This window comes from Magallana gigas, chromosome 9 (genome assembly GCF_963853765.1).
Source record: "Magallana gigas chromosome 9, xbMagGiga1.1, whole genome shotgun sequence".
Classification (NCBI taxonomy): Eukaryota; Metazoa; Mollusca; class Bivalvia; order Ostreida; family Ostreidae; genus Magallana; species Magallana gigas.
In genome coordinates, this window is record NC_088861.1 from 25,516,422 (window position 1) to 25,525,859 (window position 9,438).

At 36.4% G+C, this 9,438-nt stretch overlaps 1 protein-coding gene and 1 pseudogene across 1 annotated transcript; one reads left to right on the top strand and one right to left on the bottom strand.

Moving 5' to 3' along the window:
- The first annotated feature begins 563 nt into the window (after positions 1 to 563).
- On the top strand, positions 564 to 5,009 carry LOC117681406 (uncharacterized). Its single transcript, XM_066072434.1, has 6 exons — positions 564 to 806; positions 3,383 to 3,701; positions 3,813 to 3,935; positions 4,025 to 4,220; positions 4,342 to 4,603; positions 4,714 to 5,009. The coding sequence occupies exons 1-6, from the start codon at positions 564 to 566 to the stop codon at positions 4,984 to 4,986; spliced, it is 1,416 nt and encodes a 471-aa protein (XP_065928506.1). The 3' UTR covers positions 4,987 to 5,009.
- LOC136271687 (uncharacterized) lies at positions 3,731 to 8,866 on the bottom strand (annotated as a pseudogene).
- Positions 8,867 to 9,438: the final 572 nt, after the last annotated feature.

Genomic DNA, 9,438 nt, shown 5'->3' on the forward strand with positions numbered 1-9,438 from the left:
TAGGTTTCATTCTGCAGTAGAAAATTTGTAATGACGACCACCTTCCTGCCTGAAATCATTCAAAAAGAACTGTGAAACCTATAACTTTGGTGAAAAACTTAAAGATCTGGTCTACAAAATCTTGAATTCAGTTTTCCTTTCAGGTGTGTGGGAGTAAAGAAGATAATTTTTTAGCATAATATGTATTAACATATATTCATCCATTTTGGCCCTGCCCTAGAGTCAAAACCCATACTCCAGGGGACATGAAAATTATTTCAGGAGAGGACTTCCTGATAAAACTTAATAGACTGTTTCACGATAAATTTGGAGCATGCGCATAACGACTTCCGCAATGCAAATGTGTACATTGGATACACAGTACTCTATAGAAAAAACGCCGTTTTGTTCGATGGAAATAAACGATTCTTATATGAAAGTGTGTTTGATTTTTTATGATATGTTATTTTGAGGTGTTGTATATATTATGCATTAAAATTTAAAGTATCTGCTACAAATTATTTAAAAATGAGAACGGAATTAAATGCAAAACGGGCAAGTTACGAGATTGTTTACGTGCGAATATGGCTGCTCGTAATCTTGAGGATGGAAATAGTAGAAAAAGGAGAGGGCCATTGACGGAAATACCTATCAAATACCAGGCAGCATCATCAGTTGGTATTATACCAGAGGTTCCTGGCCACGAAAACCTCCCCCCAGTGCAGTCAGCCGCGCATTCTCTCGTCACGCCTACCTCCCTGCCTAAGATCTCCTTCCAGCAAATTTATCATTTGATGATATTGCGACATACAGACGAAGGTAAAGAGGTAAAGAACTTTAAAGGACTGGACAGGGCTGTTAAGCATTTTGAGGCTGGAGATATTTCACAAATTATGACAGCTTAGGTATGTATCATGTAAATGTAAATACACCCCCCCCCACGACATATCACAATGCTTATAAATGTGCCTCTGATTAGATCCAGGTGAAATTTAACGTATATAAACGTATTAAATCAATGGTTTTTGTCCCCCGCCGCAACGCGGAGCGGGGACATAGAAATGCCGGGCGTCCGTCCGTCACACTTTTTTGTAAGCGCTCTCATGCCTACAAATTTTGACGGATTTTCATTAAATTTATACCAAATGTTAATACCACTATTACTTTGAACAAGTTCGAAAATCAGCATTAGTCGATACTTTTTGTTGGCGTTATGGGACTTTGACCACAATCATGACTCATGTTTAATAAAAAAATTGACCTTGTAGGCGCTCTCATGCCTACAAATTTTGACGGATTTTCATTAAATTTATACCAAATGTTTATACCACTATTATCTTGGTCAAGTTCGAAAATCAGCGTTAGTGGATACTTTTTGTTGGCGTTATGGGACTTTGACCACAATAATGACTCCGTTTTATCCAAAAATTGACCTTATAAGCGCCCTCATGCCTACAAATTTTGACGGATTTTCATTAAATTTATACCAAATGTTTATACCACTATTACTTTGGTCAAGTTCGAAAATCAGCATCAGTCGATACTTTTTGTTGGCGTTATGGGACTTTGACCACAATCATGACTCCGTTTTATCCAAAAATTGACCTTGTAGGCGCTCTCATGCCTACAAATTTTGACGGATTTTCATTAAATTTATACCAAATGTTTATACCACTATTATCTTGGTCAAGTTCGAAAATCAGCGTTAGTGGATACTTTTTGTTGGCGTTATGGGACTTTGACCACAATAATTACTCCGTTTTATCCAAAAATTGACCTTGTAAGCGCCCTCATGCCTACAAATTTTGACGGATTTTCATTAAATTTATACCAAATGTTTATACTACTATTACTTTGGTCAAGTTCGAAAATCAGCATCAGTCGATACTTTTTGTTGGCGTTATGGGACTTTGACCACAATCATGACTCCGTTTTATCCAAAAATTGACCTTGTAGGCGCTCTCATGCCTACAAATTTTGACGGATTTTCATTAAATTTATACCAAATGTTTATACTACTATTATCTTGGTCAAGTTCGAAAATCAGCGTTAGTGGATATTTTTTGTTGGCGTTATGGGACTTTGACCACAATAATGACTCCGTTTTATCCAAAAATTGACCTTGTAAGCGCCCTCATGCCTACAAATTTTGACGGATTTTCATTAAATTTATACCAAATGTTTATACCACTAATACCTTGGTCAAGTTCGAAAATCAGCGTTAGTGGATACTTTTTGTTGGCGTTATGGGACTTTGACCACAATAATGACTCCGTTTTATCCAAAAATTGACCTTGTAAGCGCCCTCATGCCTACAAATTTTGACGGATTTTCATTAAATTTATACCAAATGTTTATACCACTAATACTTTGGTCAAGTTCGAAAATCAGCATTGGTCGATACTTTTTGTTGGAGTTATGGGACTTTGACCACAATAATGACTCCGTTTTTTTCCCAAAAATTGACCTTGTAAGCGCGCTCATGCCTACAAATTTTGACGGATTTTCATTAAATTTATACCAAATGTTTATACCACTAATACCTTGGTCAAGTTCCTAAATCAGCATTGGTCGATAGACTCGATACTTGTATACTGCATGACCGGCGGGGGACCCTGGAATTCTATTCTTGTCCAGCCTGCTCTCATCTTTAAAATATTATATACATGTAGCTCATAAGCATTTACAAGAACATAGTTTTTCTCAGTGTCTACACTATTGTAAAACTATTCCTTTAAAACACTCATTTCAAACTTTAACATTGCAGATTGATGACTCAGTTGACAATATCATAGCTATCTGTTTGGCATCTATGAAAAAAATGAAATACAAAGTTTTCCTTTGTATCGAGGAAAAGACAAAGGTCCATTTTGCCTATTGTGAATTTCCTGTTGGGTAGGCACAATATTACCAGTTTAAGGTGGTATGGAACATTTGTCCATATTAATGTGGATTTTTAAAAGTACATTATAATTAAAATACTTTCACCGGTTTAGAATTTTCAAATTTTACAATACTTAACCAAAAAATAGCTTCTTAAATTATTTGGAGAGGTACATTTGTAACAATTGTACAACTATTATATAAAGTAAATTTATATTCTATAACTCTTATGAATGATGAGCATTGATTTATGCATGGACTTGTAAATTTATTTGGAAAAGTGAAAGTCATCATATATTGAGAAAATATAACATTTGAATTTCGAATGGGAGAAAATTGTACTAAATTTTTTTGTAATATCTATTATAGTCTTGCCCAGACATGCAGTCATATAGGGGGCTGCTTTTTCATCTGCATCACCTTCATCTGACAGAAGTCCTGAAGTCGGAGAGTGCAACATCAAAGATCTGCCAGTGGAATGTTCCTCGTCCGATGAAAATGGACCCTAAACCCCTAAAAGAGTGGAACTTGGGCAGACCAAAGATTTCAGCTGAAGGGGAACTCCAGTATCGGGAGAGAAAACAGATCAGAAGTCCTGAAGTCGGAGAGTGCAACATCAAAGATCTGCCAGTGGAATGTTCCTCGTCCGATGAAAATGGACCCTAAACCCCTAAAAGAGCGGAACTTGGGCAGACCAAAGATTTCAGCTGAAGGGGAACTCCAGTATCGGATGAGAAAACAGATCAACTTTGATCCCCGGCATCCCGAAGAGAGGGCATTCAACCAAATGAATGCACTCAAGCAACTTCAAACCCTTAAAAGCCTATTTCCAAAAAATGGTAGGATACACAAAAAAATAAAAACAAACCATTTTCAATGAATTATATTATTTGTTTCACAAAATTGTACATGTATACGTCTATAAAATAAAAAAACAAAATCAATTCTAGGCATGAGTCACTTGTGGACCATCCCCGATGACACTCCTGATGTGGTAATGGAAGAGGAAGTTAGGACACTGGAAGATCCAATGGAGACTGCCATGAAGGGTCTCATCTTGTCAGCAGGGAACTGTAAGATATCAAGTCATTAGTTTAATTATAGTGATAATAATAAGTGGAGAAGTTATACATGTACTATTTAGAACTGTTTTAATATGCAGTGCCCATGCCAGTTTCAATTGATGACAGCTTGAGTCTGTTCATTGAGCAGAGGACTAGGGGTCAGAGAAAATGCCAAATCTGGAAGGAACTGCACAAAGGGAGAATCACAAGCTCTCTCTTTGGTGCAGTTCTCACCTCTGGGCCCAGTCCAACCAGCTTGATCAAACAGGTCATTAATGGATCAAGTTTGGACAGGTATGATATTGACTTTGAATGCTTAAAAAATACCGATGAATACCATTGTTCATCTGAATCTAACTAAATTTTTAATAAGTAAATTCAAAGAATTTATGTCATATGTATTGGAATTTTCTAGGTATCCGACACTCCCTGTGCCAGTCAGGTGGGGAGTTAAGCATAAGCAGAATGCCCTGGTGGATTACTTGGCCCTCCAGAACGCCGTGACCAGTTTAAAAGTGGAGGAGTCTGGACTAACCATATATCCATCCCATGCATTTCTAGGAGCTACCAGTGATGGATGGGTGTATGATGAGTCCATGCCAGAGGGAAACCAGAAGGGAGTTCTGGAGATAAAGTGTCCGTACTCCATCTCTAATGATGTCATTACACACAGAGAGGTACACTTTTTTTATAACAGTAAATGTAAATGTGTTTATAATTATTTTTTTTGTTTTTATGAGTCAATAAACTCAATTTATGAACAGTACATTTATTTGCTTTTCAATAGGTTCACGAGTTGGTAGGGAGGAAAGGTTTTTGTCTTGAGGAGTCAGAGAATGGCCCAAGACTTATGAGGGATCACAGCTACTATGCCCAGATTCAGGGGGAGATGGCCATCATGGGATGCGCATGGGGCGATTTTGTAGTGTGGACTGCAGCTGAGCAGAGCAACTGTTTTGTGGAGCGAATTTATTTTGATCCTGATTTCTGTTCTTCTATGCTGCCAAAACTTGTTGAATGGTTCATTTCAAATATTTCACCCTCATACATTAAATCATAATTGCCCCTTATTTTTTCATTTTGTTGTTTTTGTGAGTATCGAACACAAATGTCACAGATTTATTCATATGGATAAACTCAAACTTTCACACATTTAGTACGTTACGATTTACAAAATTAGTTACATGTACATGTTCTAGCTTTCAACTAATGGTACATCAAGGTTTGTAAGCCAGCAGCACACAGCAAACATCTGAGACACCAGTGGCACTAAGGAAAGAGAAAGTACTCCATCAAATATGTGAAAATTCTTAACACGCCCTATAGCCTTCCTACGTGAATCCTTAATTTAGCAATTTCTTGAGTTTTTAACACATCCTGAGAGGAAAACTGTGAAGTAGATGAACGAAAAGGAGGAATATGTAAAGAACAGCCCTTTTTCTCAAGCATATCTGCAATAGTGAAACCCTTATCTGCCATAACTCCATCTCCTTCCTCAAGCATGTCAAGAAGTAGAGATTTTTCAATCATCTGTCGATCAGAGACTCGTCCTCCAAATCCTTCTGAAATTAAAGAAATGACACCTGATGGAGTGATTCCAATAAGAAATTTAATAGTTGTGTGATGCTTATAATGTGAAAAAGAGAGATTCTGGTTAACAAGACTGCTAGATTTCTGAACAAATATTTCTGTACAATCTAAAATAACTCTTAAATTAGGGAAAGAATGAAAACAAGAAGGCATATTCCTTTGAATGATATCCCTGGAAGGAAAGGGGTTCAATGGCCTCAACTCCTGGTAAAGCAAGCAGACCCAGGTTGTGAAATACTGTGAGTAGGTTCCAACAGAAACTCCTGGAACAAAGATAAAATGGTAAAAGTTGATGACATCAGTCGGCTTGAACGTGCCCTCTCCGTAGGGGTCATAGAGGTACCTTTCCAATATACCATCTTCTCACACTTAGGCACTAGATAGCTGCAGACACAAATTCCATCAACTGATTTCTTTGCTTGGAAATTATATAAGTTGTACATAATCATTTTGTTTGAGAAATTTAAACATTGTGATTAATGGTAATGATTAATACATGAGGTATGCAACTCAGCAAGTTAAACAAAAGATGTTTGTGAAACACTTATGCTCCCCTCCCTTGTAAACATCCACAAAGAAAATGAACGTAAACTTCATCAAATAACTGGAATTTTTCTAAGTCCAAGGGCCATACCTCTGTCTAAAATTGCTCGATCGTACCCAATATCAAACTTGACCTAGATATTATCATGATAAACCTGTATACCAAATTTCAATTCAATATGGTTATCTTTTGCGAAGAAAATGAGCGGAAACTGCAAAAAACTAGAATTTTTCTAAGTCCAAGAGCCATACCTCTGTTGAAATATGCTCGATCGTACCCAATATCAAAGTTGACCTAGATATTATCAAGATAAACCTGTATACCAAATTTTATTTCAATACGTTTATCTTCTGCAAAGAAAACGAGCGGAAACTGCAAAAAACTAGAATTTTTCTAAGTCCAAGGGCCATAACTCTGTCGAAAATTGCTCGATTGTACCCAATATCGAACTTGATCTAGATATTATCATGTTAAACCTGTATACCAAATTTCAATTCAATATGTTTATCCTCTGCAAAGAAAACGAGCGGAAACTGCAAAAAACTAGAATTTTTCTACGTCCAAGGGCCATAACTCTGTCGAAAATTGCTCGATCGTACCCAATATCGAACTCGACCTAGGTATTATCATGATAAACCTGTAAACCAAATTTCAATTCAATATGTTTATCCCCTGCGAAGAAAATGAACGGAAATTGTTGGTGGACCGACCGACTGACAGACAGCAGCAAAGCAATATGCCCTCCCTTCTTCGAAGGGGGGCATAATAATCACAAACAAGGCTGTTGAGTTTAAGATAACTTAATTTTTTTAAAATACCACTTACTTGAATAACCACATAAACACTGCAAAGCTAGGCAGTCCACTATAGAATTTGGTCTTTGTGTCATCATCCTTTATCTTGTCAACAGACCATTGTAGACCTTGCAACCTTCTAATTTTGGATTTCAAAGCCAGGTTTTCTAGTAAGAGTGGGTCTGGATCACACTGTACACCTACAATGCATTGCATCATGTTTACAAGCATATCGTGCAAATTCAAATCTTAAGGTTTATATTAATCCATTAAATATCTTATAGTTTAAAAATACCTTCATCTCTTGTATGTCTGACCCCAATGTCAACATCATCTGGTTCAATCACCAATCCCTCTGTATCACTGCTGGGTTCCTCGTCTCTGCTCTTGGTGTAGGATGAGTGAATAAAAGTAGAAAAACTCAACTGTCTATTCTTTTGCTCCTTCTGCTTACACTCTGCTTCTCTTAAGTCCTACAATTGATAAAAAACGATGTTACAACTTCGTTTAAAACAGCGATGAATTTTTTATTATGTATGATATCATAATATTTAATTATATTTTTATAATGTTTTGTTTTGTCTATTGCCTAACCTTAATTTAAATACTGGTAGAATTCTAGCTAATTCAAGTACCTTTTGAATATTTCTTCTGGCTGCTCTGTTCTCCCTTTCAGCATTTACTAGTTTCTCCTTGTATGAGAATATGGTGGGAACATAATTCTCATCCGCTGGGTCATCGCTGTGCCAACCAAAAATAAAGGGCTATAAACACACAAAAGAGTGGTCAGTGGGAACAAAATCTTCCCTATTCAGAGCTCTCACCCGGAGTCGTCGTTTCTTTGCATCTTTAGGGAATCTTGAATTAATCAAAAGATGCACAATAAAACTTCTACTATATATACAGACTGTTTAAACAACTATATATGTACATGTATCCTCAAAAATGTCAAATATTTATGTATGTTATTTGTTTGTATCCACGTTAGAATACAATTTAATTTATTCAGCAATCCATTTGTAACAAAAACTTCTTATGTAATGTATAAATAATTTCAAATACATTTTGTTGTCAAACGACTTCTGTTTACCCAGTGATATTGCCTTTCTCAATCATTAACACCCACAACCCCCCTTAAAAGGGGTACGCTTCCCATATGTTTTTAAATAAAATCAAAGTACTGAAGTACTGACGGGAGTTGATTTCATCAATTGTTATTTATTTATTTTGCATGGCAAGTAAATTCCTATAGGTATTTGAATAACGCACATTTTTATAATATGAATCCTACATGAATTTCGTGAAAATCCAATATCAATCATGTAAAATTGTGTAATATTCAAAGAATTATTCCATCAAACTACGTATTAGTAATCGAAATAGTTATGAGAAATTGTATGGATCCAAGCAAAATTGAACTCTACTCTCGTTCAACCATACTCGCAGCTGTATCCGTCTAAATCTCCGACAAGCAAGAGAGACTCTATGCGCTTGTCGGAGATTTACGGCGACAGCCGAGCGTCTGGTTGAACTCTTGCGTAGGAATACATAAAATGTACGACTTCAAAAAATATCTAAATTGTTCGTACCATTTAAAATCTTCCTATTTACAAGGTATCTATAAATGAGTTTCCTTGAAGAACAATGCTTAAGAACTCATAACATCGAATTTATTGATTAGAAGTAAATGTTGTCAGCGCTGTTGATTTGTGCTTAGGTCCAAACACTGTTTCACTTTCGGTTTGCAAGAGTAACTGCATAGGAGAGTTGATTAAAATCAACTCCCAAAAATGAATAAAAACCTATGCAATTACCTGAAAAAACTAACCCCCTTCTCTTTTCCCTTCGCATCGTCCCTGTTAGTACACATGTACACACTACAACTTCGCACCATCGTAATCAATTTGCAGTCGATTAAACCGAAAGAGGCGTTTTCACTAAAACGAAACTTGCCCTGCGGAAGCGTTTGTACGCATGCGCGGAGAACAGCTCCGCAGTAACCGTGAAGGCCTCTATTGTAAGTCAGATTTTTATACAGATGCGTGAGAATAAAGAAGAAAATTTATACACATTATACGCATTAACACTATATTGCCCCTCTAATATCCTGAGCCTCTGACCCAGGGGCCATGAATTTTACAATTTAGGTAGAGGAATTAGTGGACATCATAACCATGTATTCAGTTTTTTTGCCCACATGTGTGTGGGAGTAAAGAAGAAGAAGATTTTTTCAAGATTTAAAACATTTTTACTATATGGCCATATTGGGCCCACCCTAGAGCCTGAACTCCTAACAATTTTGGTAGAGCGCTTCATGGACATTATAACTAAACATGTAGTTTTTTTAAACAAATATATATGGGAGTAGAGAAGAAGATTTTCTAAGATTTAATACATTTTTACTATGTGGCCATATTGGCCCCGCCATAGAGCCTAAACCCCTGACCCAGGGATCATGAATTTAACAATTTAGGTGGCTTCGTGGACATCATAATCATGCATTTAGTTTTAAACAAATATATATGGTAGTAGAGAAGAAGATTTTCTAAGATTTAATACATTTTTACTATATGGCCATTTTGTC

What these genes read in the sequence shown, in the direction of transcription:
- LOC117681406 (XM_066072434.1), top strand. Translation starts at nt 564, where the DNA reads ATGGCTGCTCGTAATCTTGAGGATGGAAATAGTAGAAAAAGGAGAGGG. An exon ending in ATACAGACGAAGGTAAAGAG is followed by an intron (nt 807 to 3,382) that starts GTAAAGAACTTT and finishes AACCCCTAAAAG; the next exon opens with AGTGGAACTTGGGCAGACCA. An exon ending in ATGTCATTACACACAGAGAG is followed by an intron (nt 4,604 to 4,713) that starts GTACACTTTTTT and finishes GCTTTTCAATAG; the next exon opens with GTTCACGAGTTGGTAGGGAG.